The following is a 21,898-nucleotide window of genomic DNA, read 5'->3' on the forward strand; positions in this document are numbered from 1 at the left end:
CAACTTCAGAATCAGACTCTCTTCTTTGATGCAGGCTACATTGTTAATAAAATCCCAAAGAGAAAAAAAACATACATCAAAGTAAATCCACTTCCCTTTGAAACAGACAACAGCCCTTCATATAAAATAACAAGGGTTTGAACTTTAACATTAGAATAAAACCACAACAGTGGGATTAGTGTTCATTTCTAATATATGCTTTTGTTTCAGTTTCATCATGATGTGTTCCACATTATATTGTATGTGACAAAAACATATCTCAAATGATGTAAGATACATCAAAACTTAATGTAGGAAGGCTGAGCTGCCACTAGATGCAACAATTTTCACAAATTTTGTGTATTTAGTTTATTCTAGGAGACTAATGAACATCGCTGCTAAGTGTATAATAATGACACTGATTAGTGAAAGAGGAGGCATTATTACAGATCGAAACAAGATGATGAAAGTGTTGACTGGCTTAGTGTAAGACTGTAATTCATATAGAACACGTTTACTTATTGCTTACAATCATTTAAATTGTTTATTTTATTTACAGCAGTGATATCACAGTATTATTAAATTCACAAAAAAGTCCAAAGCTTCAACATAACAACACTCATATCATTTAATACCCCTTGGAAAATGTCATTCATTAGAATCTAAAGGCACGATTAAGCATTGCTAATGACGGCCATTCTGGGACGCTTGATGCAGCATATGCTTGCTAACAAGTACTAGTTGTCCAAGTGGCTCTTGAAGAACTCCTGGACTTTTTCCCACAGGTCCAGCTGAGCCTCAGAATGGGCTTTTGGCTCCCCACCAAACACCACATCACTCCCTACTGCTCCATGAAACCCAGACGAACAATAAGGCATGTGAGGGACTTCCAAAAAGTGCCCAGCTTTAGGGTATGTTACAACCTTAAAAGACTCTTTGCCATGATTTCTTAGCGTTGCAGCAGCCTGCTTGGCAAAAAAAACACTGTTCCAGTTGTGGTCATCTTCAGAAACAGCAAACAGGAACTGGCAGCTGGCACGTTCAATCGGAATCAATGATGCCCTGTTCTTTTCCAAGGAGGGGTCAGGTAAGGCATCTCGAATATCTACAAGCCCGGACTCTGTGATTTTAATATTCTTCATGACAGGGGGAAGTGGAGGTATAACAATGTCTTTGTAGTGTAAAGGAATCACAGTATTTGCATTGCAGCTATTAATACAGACAGTCGCTGAGATCCCAGAGAGAAAAGATGACATCGACAAAGCCAAACCGCCACTGTGAGAGATTGCTATGATGCCAATCCCTGGACCTTTAACCTGCACAGAGAGGTATTGTGTTAATAATCATGTTTAGAATATTGTATCCTTGCTAAAATGCCCGATTTTATAAGATCAATAAATAACAACCATGCCTCAGATCTATCCGAAACCAGAGCTTAAACAAACAAAAGTTGCAACTAACAATGATTTCCATTACCTTGTTTTCATCAACAACAAAAAAAAAAGGAATGGCTAAAAATACTGAAAATCTCAAAAATCCCTAAAGCCAGAGATAATATTGTCAAACGTCTTGCTTTGCCTAACAAACAGAACAAAACCTAAATATATTCATCTTATTATTACATTAGATGAACAAATTATGGGAATCTGGGACTAGAGAATTAGTTATAAAAATAGTTCAGATCAGTTTCCTAGAATTATCTTAATTATGCATCATTTGCAAAGGACCTTGAAAAAGTCTGTCACAGCCATAGATTTGTGCCATCAGAAACCAGTAGAGGGCAACATTGACACAGTAAATATTGGCCTATATATCTAATACATTCTCACTGTGTGTAATTAATTCATTGGACACATTTTTCACAATAAGAACAACAATCAAACATCAGATAAAATGGAGATTATTATACATGTGATTATCTATACTGTTTTGATCTTTAATATTAACCTCTGGCTGTCTCCTTAGATAAGATACAGCCTCTTCGAAGTACTCCAAATCCAACTTTTTAGGTCTTTTTGGTAAATCCTGGTAGTCTGTATAGGCCAGTGCCAGAACAACAAAACCTTTATTTGCCAAGAGGCTGGCTCTGGGCTCAGTAAGACGTCCACCAAATGTGTACAAATCCACAACTCCTGGGAATGGTCCCTTTCCTGAAGGGAACAAGAAAACAAAAAGGGAGAGGGAAAGTTAAGTAGAACACTGAGATCTCTCCGATGTCTCAGGTATCATCAAGAGAACACAACTAACCTGGTGGTACGAAGAGGACTCCTCGTATTCTTCCCTCTTGCACAGGTATTCTCTTCATCCCCTCTGTCATGTATTGTCTCTCATTGGTTTCAGAGGCCAACACCTCACCAGTCTCTCCACTCAGTACTTCTATATCCACCAGTGTTGGGCTGAGCACATTCTTCTTTAGGAGTTTACTGTGTGGAGTCTCTGGTGCCAGGGCCCAAAACAAACCCATGGGCTCCACTTCGGTGTAACTTCCTCCAAGAGAGGGTGCACGGTAGACATCCACCTGGCCGGTTTCATCCGCTTTGTACAGAGCAGAAGCCTTGAAAATCACCCCTCTGTCATCAACTAGTTTGGACCTCAGTTGAACTTGTTTGTGAGGAGTGAGTCCCTCTACTTTTATCTGCACCATTTTATCGAAGAGACACCGAACACTGGGGAGAATTTTCAGGCGGATCTGTGAGTACGCCATTTCAGCTCTTCAAGATGGGAGAGAAACAGTTACTCACTGCAATGGCTTAAATGTCCTTCCGTTTGACTTTGTTTGTAGGGACAGCTATGTTGTCACTGGATCTGTTAAGGCAATCAAGAATTAAATGAATGTCTTGCACACAAAATAAATCACCTCTGTGTGACTCAGCTCTATCAAATGTCATAATATTCATTAAAGAGCCCCCATTATACTCCTTTTCAGCGTTATATTACCGGCAGAAAATTGAGTTTTCATTATATATGACATACAACAGTGTAAAATGAAACACCAAGGTGTCATTAGACCACAGGACCGAAATAACTAATGAAGAAAAGAGAAATATTTTCACCAAGAAACTTTATTTATATCAAAATGTAAAAAAAGAAGTAAAGAGAACTTTCTAAATGATACATGAAATTCTAATCTAAATACATAGCAGCTAGATTGTATCTTCAACACTAATAGTGTCCAATCCTCTACCATCTATCATGGATTACCGTCATCTCGCCTATCGCAGCTTTGTTAGCTGGTGCTGGGGCTATTTAGGACCGAGTCAGGATTGTGATCCAGTCCTGTGTTGTACTCCAGATAAGCCAGGAGTTTCCTGATCCGGCTGGTCAATACGCTGGCATCCGCCTGCCACTTGACTGAATAGGGAGACATGTTGGGCAGCCACTTCCTCCTTTGAGGGTCTCTCATATTGGGATACCAGGTCCTTGGGGATGGAGATTTTATGCATCTCCTCAGCAAATGGAACTGGGTCCTCAAACACCTCCTCGAAGACGAGCCTCATCAGGTCATCCACATAATCTGAAAAATATTGTATTCAAAATAACATTTTGTAGTTCTTTCATGAATCCACCTCCCTTGTACATATCTCAAGTATGACCATAAGTATTCCATTGCGCATTCCTGTTATGTTTGTTGTAACAAATAAAGTATTTTACTAACTGTATGTGGGAACCGTTTTCACAGGCCTTTCTGAGCATTCACCCTTTTCTGATTGGGGGAACACGTCCTTGTAGACAGCTTGCCCTAGAGATGTTGTTGCTTGGCTGTAATCTGCATTTTCATTGTAATGCATGGCTGCTAGGTACAGCCTACAGTCACACAAATTGATAAATGTAATGACCTATTGGAGTTCAATTTTTCTTTACACTTAATATTAGCCAATACTCAGTTACTTTTTTATAAAGCTGTTACGGTTTCATTGTAAAATGTATTACCTACACAACCTTCCCAGGAAAGGGTAGCCCACATTCTTGGGTGTAAAACGCAGGATAAAGCGATGGAATGCCTCCAGCGATGAGGTTTGGAAGTGGTGACTCAGCTTCTCCATATCTTTGAGAACTCTCTTATTGCAAAGTATTTTTTCCACTTTGTGGAGTGCCATTGACCCTTGATTAACATTACAAAAACAATTTTGAAAATTATTAAAACAGGCAATATACTAATGCATTTACATTACAACAGAGGTTTGAAGTGATATTAGGTTTTATGTCTGTTGATATTATGAAAAGAATTTAGGCCCATTTAGGGTTCATACCTGGTTGGAACCACTTTGCCGGATCCCTCGACACTCGGTCCGGATGTTCACACTTGGGAAAGATGGGGTTTTCATGTTTGTGAACATTTTGGATGTGGTTGACCAAGGATGTCCACTTGGCCACCTTTTCAGGCCCGGTTTTTGACGAGTTGGCACTCCAGTAAAGATGATGTTTTATGCTGCGCAGCCACTTTCTCAGCACCACACACTCCTTGTTTTGTGCCACTTTGTCCAGTTTCTTGGACAAACCTGATAAAAGTAGATACGCAATAAATGTATAATCGAGACAAAAAGCACAGAGTATGTCTAGCAGCCACAAAGTATGTTATGTTACATGAAATACAGTATACAGGGATGAAAATGTACCTTTTACAAAGTGCCACACGTCATAGAACTGTGTGATGTTCCTTTCCCTAAGAAACTTCTGAATTTGTGGATGGCGGTCGGTAACGATGTAGTCCACTGTCAAACCATTTGATTCAAGAAGATCTAGGCATCTTTTCAATCCCTCCTTCTCCATGTGGTAACTACCACGTACTTCATTGCTCTGGTGGTGGGTGGACACAATTGCAAAGCTGTGAGACATAAACACACTGAAGCATGTTTAAACATGTTTTGCAAGCCTTAAAAAAACTAATTATTTAACTCACCTGAACAAGCTGAAGGTCCAAAATAGTGTTGCTCTCCAGGTGCATCACGGTGTAACTGCCATAATTAGCTGAATGGCCTAAAGAAAACATGACAGAGAAGGGGACAAGGGTTTAACACAAATTAAATGCACAAGTTTAATGACTGTAAAAATATCAGACACTGTCAGAGTTTTGGCCTACCTGGTGAGTCTGCTCGCATGTCTCCACAAAGTCTGAGTGTTCCCTTCTGCTTTAGCTGCTGCAAAAGAATCTGCTGGTCCGTTGTCCATTTGTGGATAATAGCTGGCTCCAAGAAATTCCTAGCATGCATCTTGAAGGTGTCGTACGGAAAAATCTGGAGCTGCATGGCCTTGAATATCTAATAATAGATTTTTAAATGTCAGGATAGAAAAGGTCCATTGTTTGCAATTTTAATATGCTGAAAAAAAAAAAAAATAACATTACCTTTTCCAGTTGTATGAAGGATGCACCTGTGAAATATGTGGCTGCTGACAACAGAAGGTTGCCAACAGGAGTACTTCGAACCATGGGCTGGCTCTTCCACTGCCTCGAGTAGTTGCATTTTGGGCAAAACTGGTTGAATGCCACATACGTACCAATTCGTAGCCGCCGGACATCACACCTAGTATTGCACACTGGACAGTTGTCAAACAGCTCTCTGAGGCAGCTTTCAAAGACGACATATTTTTCATCAGCATATGTGGTCCTTGGCACAAACCTAAAAAATAAATAAATAAAAAAAATTTTTTTAAAATGCATTTTTACCACATACTTGCTTTAGTTTTCAGAATTGTTTTCCTTTGCTTTCAACTCATTCTAAAATATAGCTAAAATATGAAACTTACGACATGTCAGATTCCTCCGTAAGAACAAAGTCGTCCGGGTTATATGTCGAGTCTAGCAGCTCCGCAGGCTCCGCTGAAGTGTCTGCTTCCTCTTCCTCCTCCAACTCAAGACGAGGTCTCTTCCTTGGTCTGACTAACTGGCCCTTAATTGGTGTAGATGACAGTGGGAAGTCACAACGGGATTTGGTTTTAGTCCCAACACTGAAACAAGACACCGTTGCCTGGGTGCCTATAAATATAAGGAAAGATGTAAACATATTTTACTGCTATAATAATTATAGTATACATATATTATATAATAATGTGAGGGTTAAATATATATATCATAGTTTTTATTAAAGTGCATTTTAATTCCTATAGTCCACATAACTCAATAATGGATCTCAAATGCAAAAACACATCTGATGCCTCCGCTTTATATACCTTTGCTTCTCATGTGATGCTCCCTCAGTGTGCCCCTGGATAACTGTGTGCCGACCGAAAACATCTTTTTAGAAGCCACAGACTGTGTGCCCACTGAGATGGTTTGTGGATGGTCAGTCTGGCATCCTACTTCCTGAAATCTAGTTTGTGTGGTACCAGTGTCCTGCTGTGATGTAGACAGAGTCAAATAAAGTAATTGAAACTTTTGCAATAGAGGAGCCAGTCAAACATCTAGAAAGCTGAACAGTATTGAAAAAACCAGCAGAACACATATGTTATGCATGTAAACACATCTACATCATCAACCGCATATGCCGCTACTATTTTCAGTATAAGTACAGCAGGGCGAAACGGTTTTCAGCGGTGATCCAGAATGAAAATCTAAGGAATTTAGCGGACTGTTTTTCTGCTTGTGGTGGAGATGTTTGTATCCTGAATTTTATTTTTATTTATTTTTTAAATCTGCGGAAAATTCTGCGGAATTATGCATCTGCATTGGAAAGTTATCCAATGGATAAAGTTACAGCGTATTACTAGCAACGACAACGTTATATCAATACAGAGTTTGCAGGCTAGCATGCTTGTAACGTTAATTATAAATCCACCTATCCATTTCACCCTTGATCTTGCGAGCAAAAACAATCCCCATTACTTACGTTGTAGAACGTTGGATAAAACTGGTCCGACAAATGATAAGCAACCCCATTTGAACACAAAAGCACAAGCTAACGTTAGCAACTTAGCCGAGGACTACAGCTGAGTGAGCACTGTGTAACAAACCAGCTTAGTCACAACCATCAACACTTACACAGTACAGTAGCTACGTTCTTTGTTTTTAAACAAAACAAATCCACAAATAACAAAGCATACTTACAAGTTGTGATACGGAAGCTCCAGGTTGGTCAAACAAAGTGGGAACTGACCCGTCTTTCAGTAACAAACGCTTGGAAAACCCTGAGTTGAACTGTGCCCAGTTCACGAAGCTATCCTTGGTAAAATGCCGAAAACACAAAAAAATGTTGAGGTTGTATTGATCAGGACGAGTTCCATAAATAAATTTAAGCCATTGATTCTTCTTTTCTTCTTCTTTTGGAAGTCCAAACAATTGCGTTATGCTTGCGCACCCAAGCACACAACGCCTCCACTGGGACATGATCAATTTAATCCAAACAAATTGTTCAATGCCGACCTGCCTGCCTCCTGGTCTCTTCCTTAGAGAGAGGGCGTGCCTCTGGACGGGCTTTCTTAATTGTCTAGGTCACTGATTGGGGAATTTAAGGCAGGAATGCAGACGAGGCGTTTCAGGCAGTTGAAGAAAAGTGCTTTTTCTGTGGGAGAGAAAGCTCCATTTGGAGTGAAAACTTTTTTTTTTTTTTTTTACTTTATACATATTACATACACAACAAAACTATATAACACACTTCATGATGGGAAACCCAAAAAAAAGCATAATAGGGGCTCTTTAAAAACATTCACCGAGCAGTACCGACATTGCGTTACTGAGAAAGAAGAGCTGTGTAGCACTTTTGGCATTTGTTACTCACGCAAAATAAGCATAAGTATTAATAAACACTGATCCAACTGTTTGGTGTGGTGACTGTACTTCTCTATAACTTAGTTTTCTATATTGTGTTTACAGTGCCATCTCTTAACTTAACCAGATACATAATGACATAATATATTCTGCATAGAATAGAAGAAGCAGTTAGCACTGACTCTCTGTAGACATTTTGGAGCAGGTAAAAATACTCTTTTATTTACAAGGGCAAACGTAAGCTGCATGAAGACACTTTTCACCTTTCACCAGCATATAACCCCATGAAAGAGTCACATGACAGCACCTGGGTGTTCTATCTGTTAAGTATTTGAAATAAACAACATTTGTCATTGACGACGCGATGGGATTGCCTGTAGCCAACTAACTAACGTTAACTGAGAAATTCTTTGACTGTCTTTAGTTGATAGAGAAGACTGCATTTGCACCGTACTGGGTAATGACCTTACTGGGTGAAAGATCAAGATAACACAGCTCACTATTCTGCAATAAGAACCAGCGACAAGTAGTTATCAACCAAAACATGAAAGCTAACTTTATATTATTACTCCTCATAGTATATAAAAATACGATATAAATCTATGATTAGCTACTACTGTGGATATAAGTTAGCTAGCTTAATTAGCTAACGTTAACAAAGTTAGCTAACGTTAGTTAGCAGGAAAGTAACTTTGCAGGTTTGAGCTCGATAATGGTTTTTGTTTTAGTTTAGCGCCTTTGTTTCGAACAAACTGGCTATACGTAGACAAATTTGGACCATACTGTAAATACATATCCAAATATTATCTCCCACCAGCCAGAAAATGCCTGAAAATCATACCTTTACAATAACGAAACATTGATGTTTAAAGAGGAAATAGCACCAAGTAGGAGTAGTAGGCAACTGGGCGCAACCACTTTTCCAAAGAAGGGGGAGGGTGGATTTGGGATCAACTGCCTCTGAAGTTTCTTTGTTTAGTGATGAGAACTGCTTTCTGTACTCAACGTATGTCGAAATATTCATTTAAAATATATGTATTTAAAATAAAATATAAGGCGAAACAATAAGAAAAGGACAGCAGGGGTTTTACCCCCTATGGAATGTGTAGAATGGCACCAGCGAGAGATTTAAAGTTAGCTTATTTCAAACATGAGACGATTTCATTTTAATAAGTAATAACAAAGATCCTCAGGTAATAATTATTTACCAAAAATATGATCGACTTCAGGAACATATGCAGGTGCTGGTCATATAATTAGAATATCATGAAAAAGTTGATTTATTTCAGTAATTCCATTCAAAAAGTGAAACTTGTATAATGTATACATTCATTCCACACAGACTGATATATTTCAAGTGTTTATTTCTTTTACTTTTGATGATTAGAACTGACAACTAATGAAAACCCCAAATTTAGTATCTCAGAAAATTAGAATATTGTGACAAGGTTCAATATTGAAGACACCTGGTGCCACACTCTAATCAGCTAATGAACTCAAAACACCTGCAAAGGCCTTTAAATGGTCTCTCAGTCTAGTTCTGTAGGCTACACAATCATGGGGAAGACTGCTGACTTGACAGCTGTCCAAAAGATGACCATTGACACCTCGCGCAAGGAGGGCAAGACACAAAAGGTCATTGCTAAAGAGGCTGGCTGTTCACAGAGCTCTGCGTCCAAGCACATTAATAGAGAGGCGAAGGGAAGGAAAAGATGTGGTAGAAAAAAGTGTACAAGCAATAACCGCACCCTGGAGAGGATTGTGAAACAAAACCCATTCAAAAATGTGGGGGAGATTCACAAAGAGTGGACTGCAGCTGGAGTCAGTGCTTCAAGAACCACCACGCACAGACGTATGCAAGACATGGGTTTCAGCTGTCGCATTCTTTGCCACTCCTGAAGAAGACACAGCGTCAGAAGCGTCTCGCCTGGGCTAAAGACAAAAAGGACTGGACTGCTGCTGAGTGGTCCAAAGTTATGTTTTCTGATGAAAGTACATTTTGCATCAATGTACTTTTTGCAAATCAAGGTCCCAGAGTCTGGAGGAAGAGAGGAGAGGCACAGAATCCACGTTGCTTGAAGTCCAGTGTAAAGTTTCCACAGTCAGTGATGGTTTGGGGTGCCATGTCATCTGCTGGTGTTGGTCCACTGTGTTTTCTGAGGTCCAGGGTCAACGCAGCCGTCTACCAGGAAGTTTTAGCATGCCTCCTGCTGCTGACCAACTTTATGGAGATGCATATTTTATTTTCCAGCACGACTTGGCACCTGCACACAGTGCCAAAGCTACCAGTACCTGGTTTAAGGACCATGGTATCCCTGTTCTTAATTGGCCAGCAAACTCGCCTGACCTTAATCCTATAGAAAATCTATGGGGTATTGTGAAGAGGATGATGATGCGATACGCCAGACCCAACAATGCAGAAGAGCTGAAGGCCACTATCAGAGCAACCTGGGCTCTCATAACACCTGAGCAGTGCCACAGACTGATCGACTCCATGCCACGCCGCATTGCTGCAGTAATTCAGGCAAAAGGAGCCCCAACTAAGTATTGAGTGCTGTACATGCTCATACTTTCCATGTTCATACTCTTCAGTTGGCCAACATTTCTAAAAGTCCTTTTTTGTATTGGTCTTAAGTAATATTCTAATTTTCTGAGATACTGAATTTGGGGTTTTTATTAGTTGTCAGTTATAATCATCAAAATTAAAAAGAAACACTTGAAATATATCACTGTGTGGAATGAATGTATACATTATACAAGTTTCACTTTTTGAATGGAATTAGTGAAATAAATCAACATTTTCATGATATTCTAATTATATGACCAGCACCTGTACATGTATGTAGAAAGGTGAAGCAGCCACTAGATGTCAGCATTGGCACAGAGCTTTATATGTGCATAGCTTACTTGAAAGGTTAAAGACACTTTTTCTGTACAAGGGTAACAATTACTTTGGATCTCCTAAGACAGTTGTCTATGGTTTTTAGAGCATTGGCGATTTTAGACCCTTTTTAGGGGGGCTCAAGCCCCCTAAATTTTACCTCAGCCCCCCTAAAAATGATAATAAACAATTTGTATGTATTTTTTTATATATATATATATATGTTTTAGTGCTTCAAGTTAGAGTTTGCAAACTTGTCTGTTAGTGACAGAGGACAAACACATACAGGTTCAAAGAGCTTAAAACAGGTTTGATATCCTGTGTGGCTGTCGCCGATGCTATGCACCTGTAACCCAGTCAAGGAAAGGGTCAACAGAAATGTAGTTTTGGCCAATCGGAGGTGGAGTCTCTATCTAATCAAGGGGGTAAGCCTTTCCCAGGACCGCGTAGCTCCTACGGTGCCATTTTGATGCTACCAAGCCATCACCTCCCGTTAGCATTCCATTGACTGCTATTCATTTTGGCGTCACTTTGACAGCAAATAACTTTACATCTGAAGCGTTTAAAGACTTTATTTGTCCATTGTTTATTTCTAAAGAAACACAACAATGTATAAAAGGCTCCATTACCTTGTATCTCACGTTATGGCTCCATAGTAGACGTTTTTGTAAAAACGATTGTGTCATAACCACGCAACTTACTGTCGCATAGTAGAGGAATTACCATATAGTACAGGAGAAGCTCGCAAGGCAGTTTCGACTTACATTTGCTGTTTAAGTTTAATTACTAATGTTAACTAGCATTTTAGTTAGCAATAATTAGCCTGTGCCTATGTTATCTCCTCACATATACCTACGCTCTCCGTCTCTGCAAGTTTCGGAATGATTGAGATTTCTCTTGGCACAGCTACCAGAAGACTTACAACTTTCAGACAGGTTGCTCACGTCACATTTATGTCGTGTCTCTCTCAGTTGGAGGCTGCGCAGTAACGCTCAGCGCTCACCGGAAAGGTGTTTCTAATATCCTTCACTGGTCTCCGTCCAGAGCAACGGGATCTGTTGGTCTAGTTTATATACTGTCTATGTATCTAATCTGTCAGAAGAAGCGCAGGTGTGCGGTTGTGAAGTTTAAAGTTGGTAGTCCCCAGAGAAGAAGTTAGGTAATAATAATAAAGGTAATTTCATGGCGCAGATTAGAACCCAAATTGAAATGTCAGCAACAAAAATTGCTGAATGTTACAACATTGCGTCAAATTGATCGTTATTACTGTGACTTATGAAGTGTCAGGTTGAGTTCCATCATAGTGTTAATAGTGTCAAAAAACGTTTGTTGAAAAATTGATGTTGTTCCGTAGCTGTTCCGGGGGGGGTTAACACTTTTGCAAGGCACTGTATCCGTGTCACATTCTCATTAGTGGTTGAGCCCCCCTAAAGGTCTCATCCTAGAATCGGAATATATTATCTGATTAGTTGGACCACCTTGCTGCATATATTTTCATATTAATGAGGAAAATGGCAGGACACTGGGCTCAGCTGCCTCATGTTTACAGTATCTGTAGGGTAGACCTCTGTCTCTTCTCCTCTGTGTCTTCTTGTCAGAGGATCTACAGGCCTTAATGGCATGTCAAGGTGTTAAGCAGGAGTTTTATCCAATGAATCATTGGTTGGCCACATAGACTGTATAAGGTTGGCCAGTGCCAGGGCTTCTTAACCTCTGGGATGACGAAGGGACGGGACTCTTTCATAGACAAAGATGGGAAATTGAGACAGCAGGGGAATGTAATTAGAGATCAGCGCAGGGATGGTGCCAACATTAACTGGAATTTGAGCAAGTGAAAGCAAAAGTTGATTTAATAACAGCTATGTAGAATCAACAAAGTTGTAAAATATAAATGAAATAGCCACACAGATATCACGTCTATAGAATATTGCAATATAAAAAGATTGGCTTGCTAAATAGTAAAATTAGTGTATTTTCTTAAAGGCACCTATGTATATGTTAAGTGAAAATGACCAAAAGGATACATGATAGACTACTGTATGATATGGATGAAAAAATCCTCACATTAAAGTGAAATCTAGTGTATATTTTCCTTGTCAACATTTCTCTATAATAAACCTCATTTGGATGCCACAGCTGCCCTCTATATTTCATTGGTCCAGAAAATCTATGACCCATTTATTTTCTATAGAACAACTACGTATATGTGAAAGACATGCTTAATTCAATGTTTTCTAATCTCTGACTGTAGGACAGAAATGTTTGCAAATACTTGAACTTAGGGTAGGGTGATGATTTAAAAAATAAGCGACTGCCTCTTGATTTTTGTTTGCAGTGACGAATTATGTTTTGCAGGTTACAGTGCAGAGCGAACTGCGGTTAGGCACAATGAGAGATCTCACATTTTTTCCCCTCTGAGTGAATGAAAGTAAAATTTCCATCCACTCGTTCTACCTTCTATCTGCAAGGACATTGTGTGAAATATAGTGCAGTCCTATATAGTGGAATATACTCATAGTGCATAAGTTCATCACCGGTCTATTTATTCATCATCTTTTGTGTTTAACAACATTTAAGTGTATAGGCCTAGATCTGATGCATATGCACACTGTAATGAGTCAATATTGCTATCTAGATAGTCTCACTGTGGAGGAGGTAATGGCTAGTCCACACAGCATTCCGTGATGGGATAAAAACGTGTTCTGGTTTATTGGCATTTCTTTAAACCAATCACAATCATCATGGGCGGTGCTAAGAGCCCGGCAGAGCCACGGTTCTACTGCAAAATAGCCTCGGGAAGGAAGTTGATGGAATGTGTACGTTCAAAAGTTGTTTTAGTTGTGCAACAGAAAACTCAGATTGGACTGATAGTCTAGCTAGCTGTCTGGATTTACCCTGCAGAGATCTGAGGAGCAGTTAACATAGTCCTCATAAATCCACCGGAGTTTAAAATTCCAACACAAAGAAAGTGGGAGGTAATGAACATCCGCCGAAAACAGTGAAATCCGGCGGAATTTCCGGTAGCAAAGGAGCAATCCCGGAAGCGGAACGTAGCGGATATACTAAACTCAACATAATAAAACCAAGGATCCAACAAAGACTGAACTAAAAACCATGACCTATATACAAGCTAATCTGTTGAAGTGCCGTTGGAGTGATGGGCAGAGAAACTCAGGTGAGGGGAATTAGGTGAGGAGGCTTTAAAAAAGCAGGAAGCAACGTGTAACACAGTAATGTGTCAGTAACTTGACACATGATAAGAGGGAGGTTACAAAATAAAACAGGAAACAGACTAAAGCAAAACCCCAAGACCGACAATCCATTCTGCAGATAATCACACAATATAACTGCACATTTAAATAGTGAATTTCTATAAAATGACACATATACCATAATGCATGAACTGTTAGTATATAGTTAAGAAATTTGCAGTTTCTATTGTTGTGAATTTTGGTATATTGTTCTTTTTTGTCACTATTTCCTTTGTCTCCCCACCAAATGATGTGCTTTTATTATGAAGTCGAGCCTTATGGTTGGCTTGACCGATTAGGATCCGCCCTTTAACCGAAGTAGCCATGGAGACCGCGCGAGAGCGAGGCAGCTGGTAGAGTTCTCACAGCGAGGGTTTCCGCTCACCTAAAATAAAGAGCTGGCGAGCCGAGGACAAGGAACAACGGAACAGTAACGTTACTGACGGAACTAGACGTCCAAAACATTAGATTTTTTTGTATTATTTTGCCACATTCTAGTTTTGGGTGTATCCATTTATACAACCGTGAATTCGTCGGATATGAAGCAGTGAGAGGAGGGCTCGTCGCTGGTAACCTTTAGTTGGTGAGTCTCATCTGTTTTTCGTAAGCTAAGCACACATAACGTTAGGCCACTACGAGATCTCTTGTCTGTCTCTTTCCTCTTTACCGGTTTGTATTTTTTTGATTGTAAAATTAAAAACAGGAAACATGTTTCCCACGTTGGGGTAATATTTAATAATTTGTCAAGGGGAATAATGAGTTGTCAATTTTGTGTTTGTCACCTAACTAGCTTAGCTAAGTGTAACGTTCATGTTAATTAAGCTTGCTTTATTCCAAGCACCATTTTCACTTTTCCATTTCCATATTAACATTACTTTTTACAATCCTGAGCTTAGTCTACATGTGTGTACGTAGCTACGTATGTGCGTAAATGTGAGTGTGAGTGTATTTATATTTTTTATATACTTAGGTTATATCTGTAATGGTCAAATATTTATGTTTAACGTTACCTTGTTGTACCAGCTTTGTTGTCGTTGTTTTTCGCCGTATGTCCATTTCTATGTACATTGAGAGCAAAAGAAGAAAAATCCGAGTGGCCAAGTATGTGTGAACACATACAAGGAATTTGATTCCGGCTTTTTGTTGCTCTCACAGAAATAGACATACGGCATAAAACAAGGACAACAAAGCTGGCCATGGTAAACATAAACGTTTGACTACTTTGTGCAGATAAGTACATATAAAAACTGTATATGTATATTACCACGCATTCACATACGTACATAGCCTACGTAGACTAACAGCTCTATGAACATTGTAAACAGTAATACAGTAGTGCAATGCAAAAGTGCAAATGGTGCTGGAATACATAAAGAATTATTGATATAACCGGTTGCTTTTATATCTGAGGTAGCTCGATGACATACACAGTCAGTGTACAGTATGTTTGACAGATATTTACATGTTTAAATGATGTGCTTTACACTGTAAAATATATATAATTTACTTGAAAGGTGGAGGACTGGTGTTACAGGGTGAAAGCTAAATGCGTGGTGGGACAGGATAAGCTATATGTTAAAGTTAGGACACGTTATTTCTGACAGGTATCCAGGTTGCTTTAACGTTTTTTCAGATAACATACCCGTGCTTGACAAAGTCCTTAACGATACAATAGAAAAGAAAACCGGCTCGGGTAGCTATAGTTAGTCCAGTCTCTACCAGTTAATAGCTGTAGCGTTACTGTATTGTTACATTTTGGTAATGTTTTGAGAGAATTATTTATGGTGTTTTAACTTGAGAGTAGCTTAAACAAAGATCTAACAATTAATAGTAAATGTAGCTACTTTTTTTTTTTAGAATGGGTTGGCTTTGCTTTGGTTTTGTTTATGTTGTGTGTGTGTGTGTGTGTGTGTGTGTGTGTGTGTGTGTGTGTGTGTGTGTGTGTGTGTGTGGTCCTAGCAACCCACCACACTCTTTGTTTAAATAGCTGGCAATACAGTTGCACGTGTCAAAGCGTGTGACTCTGCTTTAGAGCTGCCATGAAGGCAGTTGACCACGTTTCATTCAGTTGCAGAGGTGTATTATTGAGTTTTGAGGATCTGTCTTGCTCAGATATTCCTTATACACTGGAATTTCTCACTCCCTGGCTTATGTTCCAATAAGAGTTTCTTGATAGCTGGGCAGGGTAAGATGTGACACTTAACCACAGCAAAGGGCAGGGAAGTCCAAAGGTGAGCTGTTGTTTATCATCTTAATGGAGACCAAAGATGAAATATACAGTACATTTTGAGAGACCTCAGACAGTCACATTTTGAAAGACAGAAGTCATGGAGAGGACGGTATCTGGGACTAATGTTCCCAGTTAGGCGCGCTGTCTAATAGAGGAGACACACCAGCCTGATAATCGGCCGTCGGACCGCCTGGCGAGGTCGGTGACTCGAGTCTGTTCGGTGTGTCCCGTGCCGTCGGCCGTCCGAGGAGCCAAAAGCTGAAAGTTGGAAGTCTTCTGGTAGCTGTGCCAAGAGAAATCTCAATCATTCCCAATCTTGCAGAGACGGAGAGCGTAGGTATATGTAAGGAGATAACATAGGCACAGGCTAATTATTGCTAACTAAAATGCTAGTTAACATTGGTAATTACACTTAAACAGCTTATGTGAGACAAAACTGTCTGCGAGCTTCTCCTGTACTATACGGTAATTCCTCTACTATGCGACAGTAAGTCGCGTGGTTACGACACAATCGTTAGCCTATTTTTACAAAAACGGCTGCTACGGAGCCATAACGTGAGTTACAAGGTAATGGAGCCTTTTATACATTGTCGTGTTTCTTTAGAAATAAACAATGGACAAATAGAGTCTTTAAACGCTTCAGATGTAAAGTTATTCGTTGTCAAAGTGACGTCAAAATGAATGGCAGTCAATGGAATGCTAACAGGAGGTGATGGCTTGGTAGCATCAAAATGGCGCCATAGGAGGTTCGCGGTCCAAGGAGAAGCTTACCCCCTTGATTCTGAACAAGCCGCTATGACAGTCTGGCTGTGAATTTCCGGAAAAAAAAGACCCACGTGACGCGTTCATCCAATCAGCTGCCGGTTTTCATTTTCTGGGAAATAATCAGACTGTTAATGGAAACAATACAGAACAGCGCCGCCTGCTGCTATGGAGACGTATTACGTTTCGCGCACGCGCAGAGCATACGCTCAGGTTGGCGTCGCCTCACTGTGTTCTAAGGCACTTTTTGGACCTCGGGACCCGACTGATTTTGCCGACGGTCGGCCCATCTGGTTGGTGTGTCAGGGCCTTAATAGGGCCAACCAATGTTTTTGATCAAATCGTTGTGCACCACATGTTGTGAGAGTTGGGGTAAACGATAATAATAATGTATTCGCCACACTGTTATACTGATACTGTGGTAGCTGTTCCTAATTTATTGTCAGATTGGATTTCAGTTTGATTTTTGCATCAGTGTGATAAACTATGATGACAGGGTTTAGCAAAAAACAGACAATCCTGTCTGGATATTTTATCCATTAACAATTTATCTGCCGAGATTTTCCACCATCAACTGTATTATATATCTTATATGTTATAAATATTGATAACATGTTAACGCATATTTACCATGATGGAGGATTTCCATATTGTTCAACTCCCAGGGGTGTTTCTTCTTTTGAACTAAATGAAATACAGTTGCTGTAAATTATTTCCCCACAAGTATAAAACCCACTGTCAATGAACATTGTCCTGCTACTTTGTCGAGCTGGACAGTGTTCCCCGACCAAATCTAAAAACTGACCAAACTGTATGTTGTTAGCACCAGTGTTGGGAAGGATACTTTCAAAACGTATTCCGTTTCATTACTCAATCTGAGTAACGTATTCTGAATACTTGGATTACTTCCACATTGAATTGCATTTTATAAGTAGGAATGCGCCCATCACATACAGCTTACTAAACAGGTCTATCCTGGAGTGTTCTTCTGTTCCAACTGGCTGAATATGTACCTGAACAAGCAGATAGATTGTTGTATTTGTAGTCCCGAACTGCATACCACAAAAATCTAACTGCAGTCTAAGCTACTACAAGTTAATTTTAGCTAACGTTAGCTAGCGTGTCAAACGGGGATAGTCAGTCTTTCAACGGCTCTGGGGCTAGTGAAATCAGCACATAGGAGAATGTAAAGTCGCACATCAACTATAAAATGGCAAGGTGGCCAGTAAAACTACAGCAGACGACTACCCCTGGCTAATTAAAAAAAATAACTTACTTTAAGATGCTTCTTCTGGTTGGAGGTGGAGTAATTTGGATGCTGAAAGGAGGTTGGTTGCTGGCAAGCAGAGGTTGCACTGCAGTTATATTTCGTTCTCTCTTCTCTTTCTTTAATATGAAATGCTGTTAGAATTTCCAAGATAGAAACGCATTCCTGCCCTGGCTCTGTTGTGCCGGTTCCGACTCCATTGTGACTGATTACGCAAATGGCTCATTTTCTTCGTTTTCATATTGGGGCTTCTGGGAAATGCATGGAGTTGCCTTAATTTATTTAGAGAGTGAATAAACTCGTGAAACAGAGAAGTATCATCATGTAATCCATTGATTTCAACAATTAACTGTATTCTAAATACCAACTATTTAAATTGTAACTCGGAACGGAATACAGTTACTCATAATTTGTGTTTTGAATACGTAACGCCGGTACATGTATTCCGTTACTCCCCAACACTGGTTAGCACTAAGTCATTGCTCCACTTTGTCCCTAAAATTCAGCCAATAAGATTTTTGATGGCAACTGTTATTTTATGTGGTGATATTGTATCAAGTTCATGTGACGATGTGTCTGCTTCCATTATTTCCTGATATTATATAATGTTTTTAAATCATTTAATTCTAAGTGATCCAACCTCAACTTCACTTTTTTGTCTTATTTTACTCCCATTGTTCAGATTGTTTTGTTTTTACACATTGTACACACTGGCTTTCACAGAGGAACTAGCAGATATACAATGGGCAGCTTTAATGGGGGTGGTGTATGGGGGTGGCGCAGTGGGAGAACTGGGTTCGATTCCCACTACGATACATCAGCTAATGTGTCCCTGAGCAAGACGCTTAACCCCTTGTTGCTCCAGAGGCGTACGACCTCTGACATATATAGCAATTGTATGTCGCTTTGGATAAAAGCGTCAGCTAAATGACATGTAATGGAATATAATGTAATATAATGGTTCTCAATTTAAAACCCATTGTCTGACTGCAGTGAGATTGTTACAACTCCCAGTCCAGCATTCAGAGGCCTTTTCTGTTTGACAACATAGCTTAGAGAAAACATCTTGTGAGTAAAGATAATAAAAAAAAACACTGTTTGGCTTCAATCTCATTGTCAGAGTTCCCCACCTTTCACCACTGTCAACATAACATATAACAGTGTTTGTACGGTTTCATCTTCTCTCTCCCTATGTTCTTTTTTTTCTCTTCTCCATCTTTCTGACTGTTTTTGTCCCCTTCCTTGCGGCAGTACAGAGGGATGCTCGGGCGCTGTGGGGCTTAACACTAACTACATCATAACAAAGGGTCCTTTCTGTGCTGCCATGCAGAGCCCCATCTCTGGGCTCCCTCCACAGGCCCATACGGGCTCCACCAGCAGCAGTAGCATTGGGGCCTATCGGGTGGAAATCTCCTCCCGGCTGTTTCTTTGGCACACTGAGTGCTCTCTGTTCCCGGACACATGCCTGCGCTGCTGCTCTCCTTGGCTCCCTTTGCATTCCAGGAGCCTTGGGCAGCTGAAAAACTGCAGTAGCAGCCTGCTGGCTGGCTGGTTGTCTGACTGGTGTCTGAAGTGGAGAGTTGCATAGTTTTTTCCCCAAGTGGAGGACTAAACAAAAAAGTATTTATGCTGTAAAAACCTCCAATATCTTAATGAAATGGGACGGAACATGGTCTACCCATCTGACAAATAGCATTGCTATTTTTAGCAACGTTATTTAGGCCTCTGCAACTAACAATTATTCACATTACTGGTTAATGTTTTAAATAGGTTACATCTTCAGTTGGCTTGTTTGTTTGACCAACTGTTAAAACCCCCAAAGATTTTCAGTTTACAACTATATAAAACAGAGGAAAAAGCAAATCCACTGTCCTGTCACATTCCTTGTATGAAACAAGGAAGTTGTCTTGTCCTTTCGTACGAAGTATGTGTTTGCCTTTCTTGCAACATCTGTGTGTATGAGCTGACGTGTTTTGTGTCATTACATGTTTTGTACAAGTCGATCTAGGTTACTTTTTTGCTTGTATTTGTATTCCTTTCACTAGCCATTCTGTTGGTGCTTCAAGCGTGATAAGATATATCATATAATGTCAACTATCCCGTTCCACAGACATTAATATAACTGAGAATAGTCATACTGCAATGATGTCTTGACTGTCAGCCATTTAGAATGACTTTGCAATGATACTGATGGCTATATCAGCACACACTGTTTGACTGTACACTGTACAGCAATGGCTCTACAGGCCCTACATTGTGATTTGGGTAAGCTGTTGTTACCTGGCTGCATGCAGCTGGCGGCAGGAAGTGTTTGTTTATGTGGTTTAACACAAGATTTTGTTTCAGGAAACACAAACTAAATCTCTTGAAGGTTAAAATAGCAGCACACTCTTTAATGTGATCTGTCAAGCTCAACTTCTTTGGCAGTGTCTAACAGGAAACACAGTTGCAAGTTAGAAAGTTGACATCCAAACTTGAAGTATTTTTGTGCTTTCGCTGTCAAACTGCCTGCTGTGTTATTAAATCAATTAAATGCATGAGCATACATTCAGTGCATTAAAATCCTTTCAGGCTCCAAGCTATCTTGTTCCAGCTAATTGGAATTCTGTAGTTTGTGGGATACCTTAGCACAGAGTTAATGACTTTGTCCTTTCTCAGACACTCTTGTGTGAAAGCAATTAAGCTAATTCTGCTTAAGTTTTCACTTTGCAGACGTACTGGCCGTTCAATACGCTGCCCTCAGCTCTCTCAGGAGGTCACCCCTGCATTATAAATGCCATCCCAAGTGGTTATTTACATCCCAAAAAGTGCCTTTGAACACAACACGTGTTTTTTTGTCCTGTCTGTGACTTTTGTTTGTCCTTGGTATCTCTAGATAGCAAGAACATTATCTGAGTTAAAGTAGGGCCTCTCTGTAACCCAGGCCTTAGCAGCAATGCTTTGATCCCAACATGGACAAATGAGAATGTGTCTATGGACGAAATGGCTGGCACTGGTCCCCTGCATGTGTTTTTGACTGTCTGTCCTTTGGCTCTATGCAGTACCCTCACTGTCCTGCCAAATCCGGCTTACGTCACTCTCTCCCACTGGCATGTGCCACATGCAGGTATGCCTCTCCATCCTTTTCTTGGGGACATCAGAAAGGTGGCAGGCAGTAGGGGGCCCTGCTGTTTGTGCGTGTGTTGGAAAATCTTGATCTTTGGTCATATAAAATGTAGCCTAGTGCTGGACACTCAAATGTGAACGCACAGAGAGTTAGAAAAAACAACCATGAATGTGCATAACTGTAGTTCTGGGTTGTCTGTGGCAGTGCCAGTGGCCACGCAGCAGATCTGCAATCAAATTCGCGGCTCTTTAAGTGCAGCCATGCCATTACTGTAGCCATTAGCTCAGCAGCCTTGTGTAACTGTAATGGGCCCTCTGCCCTCTCTTGAGGATATGCTGCCAGCAGGCTAGTTCCCCATAAAATGCAACTACTGCTACTTCATCCCGATCTCTCTGTAGCAACATTACCAAGCCTATGTGCACCTGCATCTCATTTATGTTATGATAGTGTATGTCTCGTTGTATCCCCCCAATCAACCAACACATGCTTTTAGGAAGTTATTTAAGTAGGTTATCATGGAGCGATATTTGTGAAGAGAGGAAGGTGGTTTTTTTTGCTGACATTTACAACAGATATCACTCTAAGTAGATACAAACTACAAATTAATCATAAATAAATGGGGCAAGGAACAAATGAGATGCTCATTAGGCTAATATTGTTCGCTAATATTGGCTTATACAGTATGTTAGCCATATGAGCAGCTAAAGAATACATGACATT

At 40.0% G+C, this 21,898-nt stretch overlaps 2 protein-coding genes across 12 annotated transcripts in view; one reads left to right on the forward strand and one right to left on the reverse strand.

Annotated features, from left to right (window-relative positions):
* Positions 1 to 509: 509 nt before the first annotated feature.
* On the reverse strand, positions 510 to 11,282 carry LOC144533280 (acyl-coenzyme A thioesterase 1-like). 11 transcript variants are annotated; one of them, XR_013503415.1, is made up of 13 exons: positions 8,523 to 8,596; positions 7,022 to 7,475; positions 6,148 to 6,313; positions 5,725 to 5,867; positions 5,324 to 5,597; positions 5,060 to 5,237; positions 4,880 to 4,956; positions 4,596 to 4,776; positions 4,230 to 4,478; positions 3,910 to 4,081; positions 3,635 to 3,783; positions 3,181 to 3,493; positions 2,685 to 2,784 (listed from the first exon to the last, which is right to left on the reverse strand). XR_013503415.1 is itself a non-coding variant. In XM_078274540.1 (12 exons), the coding sequence occupies exons 2-12, from the start codon at positions 7,298 to 7,300 to the stop codon at positions 3,237 to 3,239; spliced, it is 2,211 nt and encodes a 736-aa protein (XP_078130666.1). In that variant the 5' UTR covers positions 7,301 to 7,475; positions 8,523 to 8,596; the 3' UTR covers positions 3,022 to 3,236. The 11 variants fall into 11 exon arrangements, 6 of the variants coding, with proteins under 6 accessions (XP_078130671.1, XP_078130670.1, XP_078130666.1 ...); XR_013503413.1 differs by having other exon boundaries at positions 5,725 to 5,953; XR_013503414.1 differs by lacking the exon at positions 3,635 to 3,783 and having other exon boundaries at positions 3,914 to 4,081; positions 5,725 to 5,953.
* Positions 11,283 to 14,144: 2,862 nt separating this feature from the next.
* susd6 (sushi domain containing 6) overlaps positions 14,145 to 21,898 on the forward strand; it is a 36,191-nt gene continuing 28,437 nt past the window's right edge. Inside the window, exon 1 of the mRNA XM_078273934.1 lies at positions 14,145 to 14,396. The gene's annotated coding sequence lies outside the window, so the exon portion shown is untranslated. The remainder of the gene's footprint in view (positions 14,397 to 21,898) is intronic.

The sequence above is a fragment of the Sander vitreus genome, chromosome 18 (genome assembly GCF_031162955.1).
Source record: "Sander vitreus isolate 19-12246 chromosome 18, sanVit1, whole genome shotgun sequence".
NCBI classification, from domain to species: domain Eukaryota; kingdom Metazoa; phylum Chordata; class Actinopteri; order Perciformes; family Percidae; genus Sander; species Sander vitreus.

Bases quoted from the DNA above. Each gene is read 5' to 3' on its own strand.
- LOC144533280 (XM_078274540.1), bottom strand. From the start codon at position 7,300: ATGTCCCAGTGGAGGCGTTGTGTGCTTGGGTGCGCAAGCATAACGCAA. The intron at 6,314-7,021 runs GTAAGTATGCTT...TCTACATCACAG, and splicing joins GAGCTTCCGTATCACAACTT to CAGGACACTGGTACCACACA. The intron at 4,082-4,229 runs GTATGAACCCTA...ATGTTAATCAAG, and splicing joins GGCAAAGTGGTTCCAACCAG to GGTCAATGGCACTCCACAAA.